This window comes from Giraffa tippelskirchi, chromosome 3 (genome assembly GCF_054371585.1).
Source record: "Giraffa tippelskirchi isolate mGirTip1 chromosome 3, T2T-mGirTip1v1.2.pri, whole genome shotgun sequence".
NCBI classification, from domain to species: Eukaryota; Metazoa; Chordata; class Mammalia; order Artiodactyla; family Giraffidae; genus Giraffa; species Giraffa tippelskirchi.
In genome coordinates, this window is record NC_137277.1 from 88,180,908 (window position 1) to 88,200,362 (window position 19,455).

At 40.0% G+C, this 19,455-nt stretch overlaps 1 protein-coding gene across 20 annotated transcripts in view; it reads right to left on the reverse strand.

Moving 5' to 3' along the window:
• MYO3B (myosin IIIB) overlaps positions 1–19,455 on the reverse strand; it is a 442,575-nt gene that overhangs the window by 299,457 nt on the left and 123,663 nt on the right. For all 20 annotated transcript variants that reach the window (XR_014079013.1, XR_014079014.1, XM_081577876.1 and 17 more), the window contains one exon: positions 14,910–15,065. Coding sequence is in view for 3 of the 20 variants with exons in the window: in XM_081577868.1 (XP_081433994.1) it covers positions 14,910–15,065 (156 nt within the window). In the remaining 17 variants the exon portion in view is untranslated. The remainder of the gene's footprint in view (positions 1–14,909; positions 15,066–19,455) is intronic.

A 19,455-nucleotide genomic window follows, 5' to 3' on the forward strand; every position in this document is an offset into this window, starting at 1 on the left:
GTAATGCTGAAGAAGCTGAAGTTGAACGGTTCTATGAAGACCAACAATCTAGAACTAATACCCAAAAGAGATATCCTTTTCATTATAGGGGACTGGAATGCAAAAGTAGGAAGTCAAGAGATACCTGGAATAACAGGCAAATTTGGCCTTGGAGTACAGAATGAGGCAGGGCAAAGGCTAATAGAGTTTTGCCAAGAGAACATACTGGTCATAGCAAACAGCCTCTTCCAACAACACAAGAGAAAACTCTACACATGGACATCACCAGATGGTCAACACCAAAATCAGATTGATTATATTCTTTGCAGCCAAATGGAGAAGCTCTATACAGTCAGCAAAAACGAGATCAAGAGCTGACTGTAACTCAGATCATGAACTCCTTATTGCCAAATTCAGACTTAAATTGAAGAAAGTAGGGAAAACCACTAGACCATTCAGGTATGACCTAAATCAAATCCCTTATGATTATACAGTGGAAGTGACAGATTCAAGGGATTAGATCTGACAGACAGAGTGCCTGAAGAACTATGGACGGAGGTTCATGACATTGTACAGGAGGCAGGGATCAAGACCATCCCCAAGAAAAAGAAATGCAAAAAGGCAAAATGGTTGTCTGAGGAGGCCATATAAATAACTGAGAAGAGAAGAGAAAGGCAAAGGAGAAAAGGAAAAATATACCCATTTGAATGCAGAGTTCCAAAGAACAGCAAGGAGAGATAAGAAAGCATTCCTCAGCAATCAATGCAAAGAAATAGAGGAAAACAATAGAATGGGAAAGTCTAGAGATCTCTTCAAGAAAATTAGAGATAACAAGGGAACATTTCATACAAAGATGGGATCAATAAAGGACAGAAATGGTATGGACCTAACAGAAGCAGAAGATATTAAGAAGAGGTGGTAGGAATACACAGAAGAACTGTATAAAAAAGATCTTCATGACCCAGATAATCACAATGGTGTGAACACCAACCTAGAGTCAGACATCCTGGAGTGTGAAGTCAAGTGGGCCTCAGGAAGCATCACTACAAACAAAGCTAGCGGAGGAGATGAAATTTCAGTTGAGCTGTTTAAAATCCTGAAAGATTATGCTGTGACAGTGCTGCACTCAATATGCCAGTAAATCTGGAAAACTCAGCAGTGGCCACAGGACTGGAAAAGGTCAGTTTTCATTCCAATTCCAAAGAAAGGCGATGCCAAAGAATGCTCAGACTACCGCACAATTGCATTCATCTCACACACCAGTAAATTAATGCTCAAAATTCTCCAAGCCAGGCTTCAAAAGTACGTGAACTGTGAAATTCCTGATGTTCAAGCTGGTTTTAGAAAAGGCAGAGGCCCCAGAGATCAAATTGCCAGCATCTATTGGATCATCAAAAAAGCAAGAGAGTTCCAGAAAAACATCTATTTCTGCTTTGCTGACTATGCCAAAGCCTTTGACTATGAGGACCACAACAAACTGTGGAAAATTACTAAAGAGATGGGAATACCAGACCACCTGACCTGCCTCTTGAGAAATTTGTATGCATGTCAGGAAGCAACAGTTAGAACTGGACATGGAACAACAGACTGGTTCCTAATCGGGAAAGGAGTACATCAAGGCTGTGTATCGTCACATTGCTTATTTAATTTATATGCAGAGTACATCATGTGAAATGCTGGGCTGGGTGAAGCACAAGCTGGAATGAAGATTGCCAGGAGAAATATCAATAAGTTCAGATATGCAGATAACACAACCCTTATGGCAGCAAGTGAAGAATAACTAAAGAGCCTCTTGATGAAAGTGAAAGAGGAGAGTGAAAAAGTTGGCTTAAAACTCAACATTCAGAAAACTCAGATCATGGCATCCGGTCCCATCACTTCATGGTAAAGAGATGGGGAAACAGTGGAAATAGTGAGAGACTTTATTTTTTGGGCTCCAAAATCACTGCAGATGGTGACTGCAGTCACAAAATTAAAAGATGCTTGCTCCGTGGAAGAAAAGTTATAACCAACCTAGACAGCGTATTAAAAAACAGAGACATTACTTTGCCAACAAAGGTCCATCTAGTCAAGGCTATGGTTTTTCTAGTAGTCATGTATGGATGTGAGAGTTGGACCATAAAGAAAGCTGAGCACCAAAGAATTGATGCTTTTGAACTGCGATGTTGGAGAAGACTCTTGAGAGTCACTTGGACTGCAAGGAGATCCAACCAGTCAATCCTAAAGGAAATCAGTCCTGAATATACATTAGAGGGACTGATGCTGAAGCTGAAACTCCAATCTTTTGGCCACCTGCTGAGAAGAACTGACTCATTTGAAAAGACCCTGATGCTAGGAAAGATTGAAGGCAGGAGGAGAAGGGGTGGCTGGATGGCATTACCGACTCAATGGACGTGAGTTTGAGTCAACTCCGGGAGTTGGCGATGGACAGGGAGGCCTGGTACGCTGCAGTCCTCGGGATAGCAAAGAGTCGGACATGACTGAGCAACTGAACTGAGCTGAACTGGACTACAGCCCACCATGGTCCTCTGTCCACCAAATTTCCCAGACAAGAGTACTGGAGTGGGTTGTCATTTCCTTCTCCAGGGGATATTCCTGGCCCAGGGATGGAACCCGTGTCTCCTGCTTGGCAGGCGGATTCTTTACCACTGAGTCATCTGGGAAGCCCAATATTGTCCTACTGAGAGCCAAATATGAATGAAGTTACCACCTAGATAACTTTAAGTACATTAGTTCTATCTTGATCTGAAATTTAAGCTTATATCTATCAAATAAACATTATAATACACAGATTAAATAACACAAGAATTAGTTGAGTGGAAATCTCTAAAGTATCTCCCCATTTTTTCATTTAAACATAGTTTTGACCATAATTCCAATAAACCAGCATCTTATCAATTATATTAAATGAATTTGATATAGCTACCTTCTCCAGGCAGTAAGAATCAGTGACAGCAGCAGAAAATTAAACATCAATTCACTTAGTTATAGACAGACAGATAGAGACAGATATGTTGTTCAGTCGTGTCTGACTCTTTGCGACCCCATGGACTGCAGTATGGCAAGCTTCCCTGTCCTTCACCATCTCCCAAAGCTTGCTCAAACTCATGTCCATTGAGTTGGTGATGCCATCCAACCATCTCATCCTCTGCCATGTCCTTCTCCTCCTGCCTTCAACCTTTCCCACCATCAGGGTCTTTTCTAATAAGTTGGCTCTTTGCGTCAAGTGGAAAAGTATTGGAGCTTCAGCATCAGTCCTTCCAATGAATATTCAGGACTGATTTCCTTTAGAATTGACTTGTTTGTTCTCCTTGCAGTCCAAGGAAGTCTCAAGAGTCACAGTTCAAAAGCATCAATTCTTTGGTGCTCAGTCTTCTTTGTGGTATAGATTTGTTTCTTGTCTGTTAGGAAAATCCTTAACCTCCTATATGTCAGTCATCTTCAGCATTTGATGAAGTAATCATTCAAAATTCATGATTTACACAGGAGTCCAAGAAGCCAATAGTGTATATGTATATGTGTATGAGTGTGTGTGTATATACATATACATATATATTATATGTATATGTATATATATATATATATATATATTGGGGCGTTACACGTTTACAGGTAAAAGGGGAAGCGAGTGAGTAAGACTTACTGGGAAAAGCTCAGCATTTAAGCAGTGAAGTAAATATCTGTTTTTAAAGGTCATTGCTGCTGTTTGAAAAGAAATCAGAAAAGCTGAGGTCATTGTTTTAATCACTGTTTTAAAGCCTTAGGCAAACTGCAAAGGTATAATCAAAATCCATTAAACAGCGCAGGAAACAACCAGCAACTTAATTGCTCTACCAAGTAATACTTGATAGTAGACCCTTGGCATTTGAGGGTTTAACATTTGTGGTTTCAGCTAATCCCAAACCACCCACTGGGGAAGGAAAAACATGCTGGACTTTGCAATTTTCCTGACGCCAGAAGTTGAATCCACAATGGGAGGTTGGGAGGTGGGAGAGGGTCAGGTCACAGCACAGCCAACCATTGCTCTCCCTGCCTCCACTCCCACTGTAGAAAGTGGTTTTTACTCTTCTCCCACTAACCTTTTCGAAGCGTTTTTTTAAAATTCATGTCTTCTCTAATTTTGATAGTGACAGGACACACTGGATGATATTGATGAATTTAGGGATTTCCAAAAGTGATTTGGGGAAAAAGTCCTTTTGAAAGTCAAAGAAATGACTGATGTAAAGGAAATGGCCAAATTGTTTCACAGCATCCCTGACAGGTTAAGTAAAAATGTAGCTCTAAACTGTTGTTCATGGAATATCAGGGTTGTTTAACCTCCTTCAAGAGAGAGTCAGCCTTGGATACATAACCTCTCTACTGTTCCTGAATTCAACATATGCTACAGCAAACTTATAAATTACTGGAAAAACTTAAATTCCAACAGTTTCACTCATTTAATCAGCATCAAGAATTGGTATCAAATCTCAGATAGTACAACATCACTTCTCCATAGGTGCCTCATATACATAACGTGAAATGGGAATGGATCAGTCTAGCTGTCCCCCAAAACTGTACCATTCAGAAGAGCTAGAATGCTTAGACCAGGAGAGAGCACCTGGGGCCTCACCACTTAAGCCCTTTTTTTATTCTGTGAATGAAAAATACTGCCTGCCTTATCAGTGAACAAAGGATGTTGCAGCCATCAAGCCATCACATTTCAACCTCACTGATGGTGAGCTCTGAGGGAATTCAGGATGGAAATTGGATGCCTGATGCCCGCCATTTAGCAGTCAACTGCTCCAGCCACCCTGGATGGTGCACCCCAAGGAGACACAGGATGGGAAAGCACAGGATGCTGGCCCCAGATAGCTAAGGTACATATAAAAGGAATGATTCCAGGGGGCCCACAATCTTGTATCTTCCATACATAGAGAAGCGCTAAATTCCTTAACTTGAGATATCTGGTTTTCTTTAATTAGCTGTAATCTTTGGATGTTCTGACCATTTGGTCTTCACTGCAAAAAGAAAAAGAAAAAAACTTCTACATATCCTGGATCCCCACCTTGCCTCTTTGGAGCAGTTCCCCAGAGTTATCTGAGATGTGTCCCAGGCTTAAGTCCTCAGTTTTGTCCATCAAGTAAAACATAACTCTCAATTTTTAGGTTGTACATTTTTTTTTCAGTTGACAATATACAGTACAGCTTCTGCTCTATTGTGAATAAGCCCCCCATGATTCCTAACCTCACTCCTGAATACTCATCTATTTCCTCATCACAGCTGAAATGGACCATTTCCCTATAACATTCCTGTTCACCCCTCCCCCACCTTCTATACACTTACAGTGAGGGAATAGGGAAAAGGAGCATCCTCCTTGCTCCCCTCTGCCTTTTTCCATCCATTGTTCTCCCTGACCAGTCTCTCTCTTTTAAAAAGTTCACATTACACTCTTGTGTCATCTTCTCCAGCACTTGACCCCCATTTTCCTTTCTCTCTACTCCTTCTCCTGATACCAGGCTTTGGTTTTCCCATACCCTACCAGTCACTCCTTGTTCTATTCTTTCCCCCTTCTCACTACTGCACTTGACTAGTCTTTTGCAGACCTGCCCCCCTTCTAGGTATTAAATGCATTGTTCTTGTCTTGATTTTAATTTCAAAAATTTGGAAGTCAACACTATCTTATCATTGAGACAAGAGCTGGGACTTTATTTTTGGGGGCTCAAAAATCACTGCAGACGGTGACTGCAGCCATGAAATTAAAAGACATTTGCTCCTTGGAAGAAAAGTTATGACCAACCTAGACCGCTTATTAAAAAGCAGAGACATTACTTTGTCAACAAAGTCTGTCTAGTTAAAGCTATGGTTTTTCCAGTAGTCATGTATGGATGTGAAAGTTGGACTATGAAGAAAGCTGAGTGCCAAAGAATTGATGCTTTTAAACTGATTTTGAACTGTTGGAGGACTCTTGAGAGTCCCTTGGACAGCAAGGAAATCCAACCAGCCCATCCTAAAGGAAATAAGTCCTGAATATTCATTGGAAGGGCTGAAGCTGAAATTCCAATCCTTTGGCCACCTGATGTGAAGAACTGACTCATTTCAAAAGACCCTGATGCTGGGAAAGAATGAAGGTGGAGCAGAAGGGGACGACAGAGAATGAGATGGCTGGATGGCATCACCAACTCAGTGGACATGAGTTTGAGTAAACTCCGGGAGTTGGTGATCGACAGGGAGGCCTGGCATGCTGTAGTACATGGGATCACAAAGAATTGGACAGGACTGAGTGGCCAAACTGAACCAATCACTTTGTTAATTCTTTTCACATTGTGATTTCAAGAGTCCTCTTTGTTGATTCTTTAAAAATTTTTATTTCTCCTCTACTGAAGTTGTCCACAATTGTGCTGTGACTAGTTCCTAGTAATCTCTCAAAGTTTCCTGAGAACTCAGTTTTACAATCTCTTTTCTCAACATCCTTTCTCTGCATCTGCTCTTTGTCTTCATTGTAACTGCCAGTCCCCTGACCCAGATGAATGTTCAATGTCAATAAACCACTCTGGCTTCACTTCTCTTCCACACTCCCAAAAGTGTGGGATACACTTATGTATACACTCCTACTCAGATTCTTTTGCCCCCATGTCCACTCATAACGTCCATCCAAGCCAGTCTCCAACCTGAAGAAGACCACAGTATCTGCTTTGTCTCCTTCCACTCCTGTGCCTAAGAATTGCTAGAGATGATAGATGGAAAAGGTGACAGTGTTAATGGTACAATTTTTCAGAGGCTCTAATGCCAAATGGTCTCCTGAATGCTCTACATGCATTATCTTAAACACTGATTAATTCCACTAAAATACATTGTTGTTTGATGAAGTTCCACCTGGGTTTTCTGTGCTATTGAGCAATAGTTATATCAATCTTTAATAAAGTCTTTATCATATTCATCATATTGGCTGTTTCAAAGATTTAACACTTTCCTGGAGTCCACAGCCCATTCCCAACTTTGAGACCACTTTGCGTACTTTTTTGGAAAGCTAAAGGCCATACAACATCAATTTCCTCATAGCATCTCCTCTTCCCCCTGCCCTTCACATTTTCTGGGTATCACATAACCTTTCTGTGTCTTTCCCAACCTAGATGTGTTTTCGTTTTTTTTTTTTTAATTAGTTTATCTATTTTTTAACTTTACAATATTGTATTTGTTTTGCCATACATTGACATGAATCCACCATGGGTTTATATGTTTTCCCCTTCCAGAACCCCCCTCCCACCTCCCTCCTCATCCCATCCCTCCAGGTCATCCTGGTGCACCAGCCCCGAGCACCCTGTATAATGCATCGAACCTGGACTGGCGATTCGTTTCACATATGATAATTTACATGCTTCAGTGCCATTCTCCCATATCATCCCGCCCTCGCCCTCTCCCATAGAGTCCATAATACTGTTCTATTTATCTGTGTCTCTTTTGATGTCTCGCATACAGGGTTATCTTTATCGATTAACTAAATACCATATATATGAATTAGTATACTGTATTGGTGTTTTGCTGTCTGGCTTACTTCACTCTGTATAATAGCCTCCAGTTTCATCCACCTCATTAGAACTGAGTCAAATGTATTCCTTTTAATGGCTGCGTAATATTCCATTGTGTATATGTACCACAGCTTCCTTATCCATTCATCTGCTGATGGGCATCTAGGCTGCTTCCATGTCCTGGCTATTATAAACAGTGCTGCGATGAACATTGGGGTACACGTGTCTCTTTCAATTCTGGTTTCCTGGGTGTGTATGCCCAGCAGTGGGACTGCTGGGTGATATGGCAGTTCTATTCCCAGTTTTTTAAGGAATCTCCACACTGTTCTCCATAGTGGCTGTACTAGATTGCATTCCCACCAACAGCGTTAAGAGGGTTCCCTTTTCTCCACACCCTCTCCAGCATTTATTGCTTGTAGACTTTTGGATAGCAGCCATTCTGACAACCGTAAAATGGTACCTTATTGTGGTTTTGATTTGCATTTCTCTGATAATGAGTGATGTTGAGCATCTTTTCATGTGTTTGTTAGCCATCTGTATGTCTTCTTTGGAGAAGTGTCTGTTTAGTTCTTTGGCCCACTTTTTGACTGGGTCGTTTATTTTTCTGGAATTGAGCTGCAGGAGTTGCTCGTATATTTTTGAGATTAATTCTTTGTCTGTTGCTTCATTTGCTATTATTTTCTCCCATTCTGAAGGCTGTCTTTTCACCTTGCTTATAGTTTCCTTTGTTGTGCAAAAGCTTTTACGTTTAATTAGGTCCCATTTGTTTATTTTTGCTTTTATTTCCAATATTCTGGGAGGTAGGTCATAGAGGATCCTGCTGTGGTTTATGTCGGAGAGTGTTTTGCCTATGTTTTCCTCTAGGAGTTTTATAGTTTCTGGTCTTACCTTTAGATCTTTAATCCATTTTGAGTTTATTTTTGTGTATGGTGTTAGAAACTGTTCTAACGTCATTCTTTTACAAGTCCAACCTAGATGTGTTTTCTAAGGTCAATCTTTCTCTTAGGTGCTTGATCCTCCTTCCTTGTGCTTCTTCTGTTACCTTCTCTGTGTTCTCAATGTCTCCTTCTTTAGAAGATCCTTCCCTCACCTGTCCAGTTCTTTCCCATCCTGCCTTCTGCCTTCTGCTGTCTTCTGTTCCACAGCCCCCTGAAAATACCAACTTTTCTCTCCTCTTGGGAAAGTACTAAAGTGGATAGAACATTCCCTGCCTTTGTAGGGACAGTAAAACATGTCCACCCCATAGGCTATAGTTCTCATTTCTCTACATTAACTCTCAAAACTAAGCAAGTCTATGCAGCTGAGGAGCCCAGTACTGTCTGGACTATTGAAGAACTCTTCTTTGGGCAGAAAGCTAGAACCTTTGTGTAAATCTGTAAGTACATAGCATAGCATGGGTTGTGTAGGGCATCTGATAGGATATAAAGAGGAAGCAAAGCCTTTTTACTGGTCTTTGTCTCTCAGTGTCTTGCAGTTTCTATTTGATTGCAGTCTGAACCAGGGTAAGGAGCCCAATTCAGGTAGACCCTCTAACACTTCTCTGTTTCCCTAATCTCTCTCCAATTCACCACTAAGTCCTGATGATACTATTATCATACTATTAGGTTGATGCAAAAGTAATTGCGGTTTTGCATTGTTGAAGTTTGCCATTTTATATTCGAATACATTCTTAAACAAATGTGGTTAGGTTATACATCATTTAAATGCACATTTCTTACTTTATTTTTTTTTTGCTAATGACATTACTTGCTATCTATATTATTTTAGACTGGGGAAATGATGTAGACAAAAAGCAAATTCAAGTGATTTTCTTATTCAAGTTCAAAATGGGTCATAAAGCAGCAAAGACAACTTGCAACATCAACAATGCATTTAGCCCAGGAACTGCTAATGAACATTTACTGCAGTGGTTGGTCAAGACGTTTTGTAAAGGAGACGAGAGCCTTGAAGATGAGGAGTGCGATGGTCAGCCATGGGAAGTTCACAATGACCAACTGAGAGCAATCATCAAAGCTAATCCTCTTTTAACTACATGAGAAGTTGCTGAAGAACTTCAACATCGACCATTGTACGGTCATTGTGCATTTAAAGCAAATTGGAAAGGTGAAAGCTTGACAAGTGGGTGCCTCATGAGCTGACCAGGAATCAAAAAACACCATCATTTTGAAGTGTCGTCTTCACTTATTCTACACAACAGCAACAAACCATTTCTCTATTGGATTGTGATATGTGACAGAAAGAGGATTTCATGATGACCAGCTTAGTGACAGGACTGAGAAGAAGCTCCAAAGTACTTCCCAAAGCTAAACTTGTACCCCCAAAAAAAGGTCATGGTCACTGTTTGGTGGTCTGCTGCTGGTCTGATCCCCTACAGCTTCCTGAGTCCTGGCAAAACCATTACATTTGAGAAGTATACTTAGCGTATCAAGGAGATGCACTGAAAACTGCAATGCCTGCAGCCGGCATTGGTCACCAGAAAGGGGCCAATACTGCACAACAATATCTGACTGCACATCACATAACCAATGCTTCAAAACTTGAATGAACTGGGCTACGAAGTTTTGCTTCATCCACCATTTCACCTGACCTCTCACCAACTGACTACCACTTCTTTAAGCATCTTGACAACTTTTTGCAGGGAAAATGCTTCCACAACCATCAGGAGGCAGAAAATAGCTTTCTAAGGGTTCATTAAATCCCAAAGCAGATTTTTATGCTCCGGGAATACACAAACTTATTTCTCATTGGCAAAAATGTGTTAACTGTAATGGTTCCTGTTTTGATTAATAAAGATGTGTTTGAGCCTAGTTATAATGATTTAAAATTCATGGTCCAAAATTTCAATTATGTTTGCACCAAACTAATATCTTCTGTTATTTACAATTGCCGCAGTCTGCTCTCATTCGCCCTCCTAGTTCCAACTCTGTCCAACTCCATTCCATCACTGCAATCAGAATGGTCTTCTTCAAGCACATCCCTTCTTCAAATCCTTCTGCTGCTCCCAAGTGCCTAAGAACACATCCAGGCTCCTTAGCCCATCTTGCCCTGGCCCCTGCCTGCCTTGCATCCCCTTCCCCCAAGTTCCAGCAACACCAAACAATTGTTCACTAAATCCCCTAAGCTCTCTTCAGCCTCTGTGTCTTTGCCCTCTGCTCATCCTTCTCCTCCATGTGGAATAACTGTCTTCTGTTTGTTCTTCAGGATGGTTCAAGGATCACCTTCCCAACAGTTTCTAGGTTGCCCCTTTCCCAAGAACTCTGGGAAGTACCCCAGGAAACCTTCGATCCAGGTACTTTTCATGCTGAGCTGTTCTCATCTGATTCTTATCTGTTTCACACACTGGACTATTAGCTCTTTATCAGGAACTGTATCTGATTTCCCTTGTAGTTCCTCTGTTTGGCAGAGGGCTTGACACATATACACATATAAATGTCTCTGGAATGAATAAATTAGATTTTAAATAAGAGACAGAAATTTGTATTTGAGAGGTGGCAAGAATACACAGAAGAATTGCACAAAAAAGTTCTTCACGACCCAGACAATCAAAATGGTGTGATCACTCACCTAGAGCCAGACATCCTGGAATGTGAAGTCAAGTGGGCCTTAGAAAGCATCACTATGAACAAAGCTAGTGGAGGTGATGGAATTCCAGTTGAGCTATTTCAAATCCTCAAAGATGATGCTGTGAAAGTGTTGCACTCAATATGCTAGCAAATATGGAGAACTCAGCAGTGGCCACAGGACTGGAAAAGGTCAGATTTCATTCTAATCCCAAAGAAAGGCAATGCCAAAGAATGCTCAAACTACCACACAATTGCACTCATCTCACACGCTAGTAAAGTAATGCTTAAAATTCTCCAAGCCAGGCTTCAGCAGTACATGAACCATGAACTTCCAGATGTTCAAGCTGGTTTTAGAAAAGGCAGAGGAACCAGAGATCAAATTGCCAACATCCGATGGATCATCGAAAAAGCAAGAGAGTACCAGAAAAACATCTATTTCTGCTTCATTGACTATGCTAAAGCCTTTGACTGTGTGGATCACAATAAACTGTGGAAAATTCTTAAAGAGATGGGAATACCAGACCACCTGACCTGCCTCTTGAGAAACCCGTATGCAGGTCAGGAAGCAACAGTTAGAACTGGACATGGAACAACAGACTGGTTCCAAATAGGAAAAGGAGTACGTCAAGGCTGTATATTGTCACCCTGCTTATTTAACTTATATGCAGAGTACATCATGAGAAACGCTGGGCTGGAGGAAGCACAAGCTAGAATCAAGATTGTCGGGAGAAATATCAATAACCTCAGATATGCGGATGACACCACCCTTATGGCAGAAAGTGAAGAAGAACTAAAGAGCCTCTTGAGGAAAGTGAAAGAGGAGAGTGAAAAAGTTGGCTTAAAGCTCAACATTCAGAAAACTCAGATCATGGCATCCGATCCCATCACTTCATGGCAAAGAGATGGGGAAACAGTGGAAACAGCGGCTGACTATTTTTCTGGGCTCCAAAATCACTGCAGATGGTGATTGCAGCCATGAAATTAAAAGATGCTTACTCCTTGGAAGGAAAGTTATGACCAACCTAGACAGCATGTTAAAAAGCAGAGACTACTTTGCCAACAAAGGTCCGTTTAGTCAAGGCTATGGTTTTTCCAGTGGTCATGTATGGATGTGAGAGTTGGACGGTGAAGAAAGCTGAGCGCAGAAGAATTGATGCCTTTGAACTGTGGTGTTAGAGAAGACTCTTGAGAGTCCCTTGGACTGCAAGGAGATTCAACCAGTCCATCCTAAAGGAGATCATTCCTGGGTGTTCATTGGGAGGACTGATGTTGAAGCTGAAACTCCAATACTTTGGCCACCTGATGTGAAGAGCTGACTCATTTGAAAAGACCCTGATGCTGGGAAATATTGAAGGCAAGAGGAGAAGGGGACGATAGAGGATGAGATGGCTGGATGGCATCACCGACTCGATGGACATGGGTTTGGGTGGACTCAGGAAGTTAGTGATGGACAGGGAGGCCTGGCGTGCTGTGGTTCCTGGGGTTGCAAAGAGTCAGACACGACTGAGCGACTGAACTGAACTGAATATCTAATATCTCTGTACTGTTTATTCTCATGATGATTTTTGGTAAGTAAATAGAGATGGATTTCCACAGATTAAGGCCAAAAGAAATGGAGGACTCTGATTTAAAAAAATCTCAATGTATTCAACTACGACTACTGCTAACAATGACTGAGTTATCAACTGAGTATCAACGTTATCAGAGTTATTTAACTCTGTTATCAACATTAACTATTTTTTAATGTATTGACTCAACTCTCAAAATAATCTCCATTTTACAGATAAAGAACTTTTGGAACAGAAAGATTTAATAACTTGTCTGTAAGTGGTTGAGCTGGGGTTCAAACCTGGCAGAGTCAGGTTTTTTTTAAACCACTGCATTGTACCACCTGCTATGTGACCAAAACTGTGCAGAAAAAAAAGTAAATTGGGTATTTGCCTCACTCATCTATGCACTTATCCCACTTATTCTTTGCTTTTTCCACCTTAACTTGGAAACTAACAACTTTAAATATATTGAATTACCAGCATCAAACATTATCTAAGAATTTTTCTGGATGGACTTAACAAATACTTATGTAGCCAGCTCCCTGCCACTTGCTAAGAGGAAGTAATAATATAGGATAGGTCGTAAAATGTGTCAATTATATGCATTACGTTTCCTTTAGAATTAGTTTTACTTTCTCCTAAAGAAGTGCCTGCTTAAAGTTTTGACACCTATTTGTGAGGTTGTATTTTTTTAGTGACTTTTTCAAAGAGACATACACTTCTGAGTGAAACTTTAGATTACAAAGACCCTGACAGAAGGTCTTTGACCCTATGAGGCCTTTGACATCAAAGGAATTAACAAACATAAAGAGAAATTAGAGGGGGAGGTGAGAGAGCCTGGAGTCCTGGCTTTCTATGGCAAATGGAGAAAAATCTTTAAAAAGAGGACACACATCTGGACATGCAAAATCAGACAAAGGTACAAAGCTGAATCATTTTGCAACTAAGTTTCAGAAACTGCTCTGCAGCAAATCAGAAGAAACAAGAAGATACCTGACTCAATGTAAAGTATTTAAATGCGGGGTTTGTTTCTCCCTTGGTTTGTACTTGATTTTCATCTTCATTTCTCATGGCGGTTTTGTGTGTGTGCGTGTGTGTGCGTGTGTGTAAAGGTGAGTGGTAGAGGAGTGGTGGGCTGGCATAGGAACAAAATCAGAAGAATAAAAGACGAGTTCAGTTCCCTGAGGGTTAAACACAAATTCTACTGCTTCAAAAGGCACCAAGTGACAAGAATTTCTCTATCCTGTAGGCAAGCCATAGAAACAGAAATTGCAGTGGAAAAGGGAAAAGAGTAGGAAAAAATTTGTTTTGAGCTATCAAAAAGGGAACCTGGTGGTGGTGGGGAAAAAATCAGCAGATATATTCACCTTGAAACTATGCCTCTAGCTTCCAGAGTTCTGATGCTTTTTGATTTGTAAACAGTTTTCTCCAGAATACATGAATATTTCCAGAACTTGTGACTTGTGATATTTTAGTTTCTTCACCTCCAGCCCTTTGAATGTTCTTTTAATAATAATGGATTAGAGCTTATCTGCATCCTGGCCAGTTTTATAAAACCAAATAATTGCTGAGCTGGGGAAGTAGCTTTATTCGCATTTAATTTTTTTAAAGAGAAATTCTGCCACCCTCTGGACAGAAACCAAACATCTATTTCTTAGAGACCACCACAGAATACTGTCTTAAGGAACTGCCCTTGAAAACAAACATTAAAAAAAAAAAAATCTACCCTATAAAAGTAGAGGAGGGGGAATAACAGTTACTTTAGATAGCACAGACAATATCTGGGGGAAAAACTCTTAAATACTAAATTGCTTCTAAGGAATTTTTAACTAAAGAAAATGGGCTCAAAGCACTTTAGAGAAAAAACCTTCAGTGTTGAACTCATAATCTTTCCAAAACCACTATATAGCCTACAATTCTGCTTTCCAGCCTGCAACAGCCAAGTAAAGATTTCTCGCACAATTTCAGCCACGGCTGGTTTCACCCAGTTTTTATTATTGGTGGAATTTTTTTAAATCTACATGTATATTAAATATATATGTGTGTTGGTTTTAAACTAGAACACTAGGGCAGAGTGAGATTTCAGCCACTCTGAGACAAATCAGCTGTAACAGCACAAATGGGCAGCTTGTTTCTGAAGCTTTGCTGTTGTCATCCACTGAGCATGGAGTACTTAATGTTGTGTAAATGAAACTCAGAAATGCAGGGATGTGATAATTACCAGTAATAATGCTGGGTAAATCAAAACACATGACATGCCATTTTTTATAAATAACCAGAGAGAGGAAGGGGAAAAATGCCGAGGACCATACCTGGTTTTAACAACAGGATTTAGATGCTTCTGGTCTTGGAGGACCTTGGCCAGCTGCTTCTGCAGAAACAAAAGCTTCCCGTGGACTCCTTTAATAAATGGGTGGTCGAGGAGATGTGTGACCGAAGGTCGCTTTTCAAAATCCTTAATGAGACACCTGTTCACAAAAATCAACAGTCCAAGTATTATCTTAGACACCTGGCTTCTCTGTAAATACGGGAGAGAGGAGAAAAAGCTCGTTTATAAAACCTGATCACTAACCCTACATAGCTGTTTGTTCATAGGTAGCAGAACATAGAAAAAACATTCTCTACTAGTCAAATTAATCAAAATTTCAGAAATATATTTTAGTATGCTTTAAATATGTATTGAAAACACAATCAATTTAATTTGAAGTATTCAAAACACTGAAAAGATAGGCTGGTCAGACTACATTTTCATTACAAAAAAATGTTTACAACGGAGTCAGGTTGATTAGTCTATATACTTTATTTTAGAAGCATATAAAATTATATATTATCATTTAAATGAAATCCTAGTATATGAAATGTCCAGTATCTGGTGGTGGGGGAAATGCATTTCGGAGTTTGCAAGGACAGAAATGAATCATAAAGAAACCTTCATAGAGAAGACTCAACCCCTTGATTTTTAATACCTTCTGAAGAAGCAGAAAAACCTCAGAACAGGAAGTGACTACAATATAATTCAGATGAATTAGAATGGAATTATTCAAACAGGGAACAAAAAGTCCATTCAAAATGGTAAAAACTGGGTTACATTTAAACTCCTCTGCGGTTAATTGGTTAAAACTGCACGGTTGTAACCACTTTCTGCTTCAGATTCAATGCCCTTTTCAAAGAAAACAATGATTCAGTACATTTTGCTGTGTGCTGTATGTTATTAAAGATGATTTTGACACAGGAAATTTCTAGTGAAATTGAATCTGATGAATACCCCTCCAATTACCATTGCATTTCCATTCTGAGTAGCTGCCCTTGACAGGAGAAAGAAATTTCAGCATCCACACTTTTAAGTTATCAGTCCTTAGCTCACACTGGAGGCTTAGGGTAAATAGTAGATGCCTTTCTGCCCACTCCATGAAATAAACGTTTTCTGTTTCCCCAATAGGGACATGCTAGCAACATGTGAAACACAACATGCTTAAAATAATGAAATGCACTGACAAATGGTAAAATGTTCAAGCCTCACCTTGAGCATCTTTTCAAAACATTTAAGAAGACACAATCCTCAACTGTTGGTTTTATTAAAAGGCCTTAATCTTTGTACTTCAAACCACTTTTGTATCCCTTGACTTCTAGTCCTGAAAGATACTTGGTAAATTTCCCAGTTACTTGGTTTTAGAACTGATTCAGGGGATTTCCTATCTGTTGGAACTGGAGCTTTCAACTAGAAAAGCCACAAGAACCCAGCCTATCTCCATTCTGCTGCCTGCACAACTATAAATGCCACCTCTGTCTTGCTATGGGAAGAAATCAATCATTTGACTTTTATAGGTCCAGGAGGCTTTTATATCTATTATTTTTCTTATAAAATAAAAAACCAGTGCCCAAGCCTGAAAAATACTCTGTCCATATTTATAAATCAGCAGTCTTCCTGGGATTTCATGTATATTCATCTATATAGAATTATGTGACTACCAAAGGAAAATAAATGCTAATAATTCCCTAAGCACCTGGGAAAAAGGAATTTATGGAGAGTTTATATGGTCAGTAATACAGGCGTATGGCTTCATCGTCTTGGCTTGAGGGATGGTGTATGAAAACTCCCAAAATAAAAACAGTCTGTGTTCTCTGAGAGTTCCTACTGAAGATGGACATGGTGGCTTCGCACCACCACCCCTACCCAACCTGGATGGGAAAACAGACACTGCTGGGACCTCTAGCTAAGCCCACTCAGGGATATTGTGAGGGCGCAGTCCATCTGTCTCCCATCACCAAAGAGCCATACCTCCTGTACCCAAGCATATGCCCAAACATGGGGAATGCAATTCCTTAATAGATTTTCCCACCATATTCCTTTTGCTTTCTGAGCAACTCTCAACTGCTTGTTTACTAGCCAACACTTAAATAGAAAACTCAAGGGGGCAAAAAGTGAGAGGCATACAATTAATAGAAAATTCACAGCAGGTGAATGGAAAAATGAGCAGGAGCTGCTTCCACCTTCTCCTTCGGGATAGGTGCCTTGGAACAGTGTTCCAGGTACTCAAAGCTCCTTGGACAGGGCTTGAGACAGGCCAGGAAATCCATACTCCACCCTTATGAAAATAGGTATCTGCTAGATTCTGGAGATGCAATTTAAGGTGCTATAATATCTTGTTTCATAATTTTAGCATCCACTGGAAGAGCAACGTTGCAAACAGGTTACAAGATCCTTTGGCATTTTGGAGAGGATTTGTCTCTAGATCACAGGGGGAGAAAGAGGAATGGGGATAAATAATTTAGTGAGATAATCAGACAAGGGAGAAATTAACAAGTGGATCTGTGGTCTCTTGGGAGATTTTTAAAAAAAATAAAATGGTAGGCATTCTATTCTTTGAAGGAAAGACCAAGAGGATTTAGTTGTTAGTTCTCTCACGAAGGCCCAAGTGGGCTGAATGTCATACCACTGGATCAGCAAAACTGCAACTGAGTGTATATGGGAAGAATGCTAAGCAGAGGTGTGACATATCCAACTGCATTGGAGGATTTTTAAGAGAAGGACAGGAAGACCTTCAGGGTACAGCCTTATTCTAAACACTCTTGCATACTTTTTTCTCATGGGGAGCAAGTAGCCAGGATGAAATGGACTTATTATTTTACTGATAAATAAAAGAAAGTTCTGTCTTAGGAACAGGTATGGCTGGAAGTCAACCATTACTAGATACCAGGTCATTTAAATCATATCATTTCATTTATTCAGCAAACATTTATTACATAGCCAGAATTAGTCAAAATAGCTTAATTCATAAAAAATTATGACCCTTTTCCTCAAAGGTCTACAATGTGATTTTAAAGATGGAAGGACAAGAGGAACATAGAAAACAGCAGAAATCAGTGTTTGATTATTTAGAATGAAAAGGTCACAAAAAAGCATAGGGCTTTGGAGCTAAAGCACCAAGATTTTCTATTCTAACCCCTCTTTTACAAGGTAAGGACGTTGAGGTCAAGTCTTGATAGTCATGAGGCCAACTCCCTGGCTCCCACAAGAGAACCCCTCCTACTTTGCAGTGTGTTGTTAAAATGGCACAGTCACAATATGCAGAACAATGCTAAGTTTTGGCAGGTGGGGGAGCAGTCAGGTAAGCCTAGTGGAGAGAATGAGAATTGAGCTGAATTTGGGGAGAAGTTTTGGAACTAAATTGAACTCAATTCATGGAGAAGATATAGAAGACATTTCCAGTTTGGGAAACTGGATCAGCAATGCAAGAAGCCAGATTAGGCAAGCTGTGTACCTAGGAACTCAGGAGGCCACCAGAACGTTGACATTCACCTCCTAAGTTGCCTCCTTTGAATGTCTAAGAACAATTCTTTGCTTTAGTCCTTTTGCCAACTTTAACTTGGGAATATTCTTTATTGTTTAAGATGCTGCAATTTTGTGCCCCAAACCCATAACACTATGCTTGTCAGCTTGTCATTCTGTCTTATTCTCCTTTCAAGCAGGGATTTAGTGGATTAATATAGAGTTGACAGTCAAGACCCATAAGAACTCTTGACAGCTTCCATGTCCTTTTTTACAGTATGATTAAATCCTCTAACGATGTGGAGAACAAACATGGAAAACTAAGGAAGTTATAATATGCTTATTCATTTCAGGATTTCTTATTAAACCAGGAATTGCAAATTTCAGATGCAGAATACTTTCTCCCAGCCTGGGATTCAACAGTTTTTATATGAACATGCATAAAACATTGACCTCTGTGTGGGAATATAGGGGCTGGCCAATATAAGGTAAGTTGGTGAAACACTAGACTCATGAGATATTCCACTGAAAAATGAAACTAGTCTTCTGGTTAAAAGGTTGGGAAACACTGGTGATTCCCTAAATCAAGTAAATCTGGAGTTTCATAGTGCATATGAGCATATTAAATGTTCTTAGAAGTACGGAGGTAAAGAAAATTCAATTTTGTTTAGGTCCATGTTTCCAAACTTACTTGGCCACAGATCCTTTTTTGTATCAATGGAACCAGGGCCCTGCAAATGACATCCTTGGAAGCTCTGTTGTAAGAAATCAGTACCAGACTTTTGCAAATAACGGCTGAGTCTTCATCTCAGCTGATTGAGGGGAGACACTCAGAGCCTCTAATTTTCACCAGCATGTTTGAGATACCAGTAGGCTGCATTTCTGCAGAAGACAGGGTCTCAAACTGGGGAAATACATTCTCCAAGATAACTTCTTCCCAGAATCTTTGACTCTGGAAAAAAGAAATTGAACAAGGACTAGATTTAGGAAATACTGCTTTTTTCCCCAAAAATCATAAGTAATTTTTTCTTTCAGTTCCAGATGTTTTAAAACTCATTTTTAAAAATCTGGATTTATGTGTGGTTATA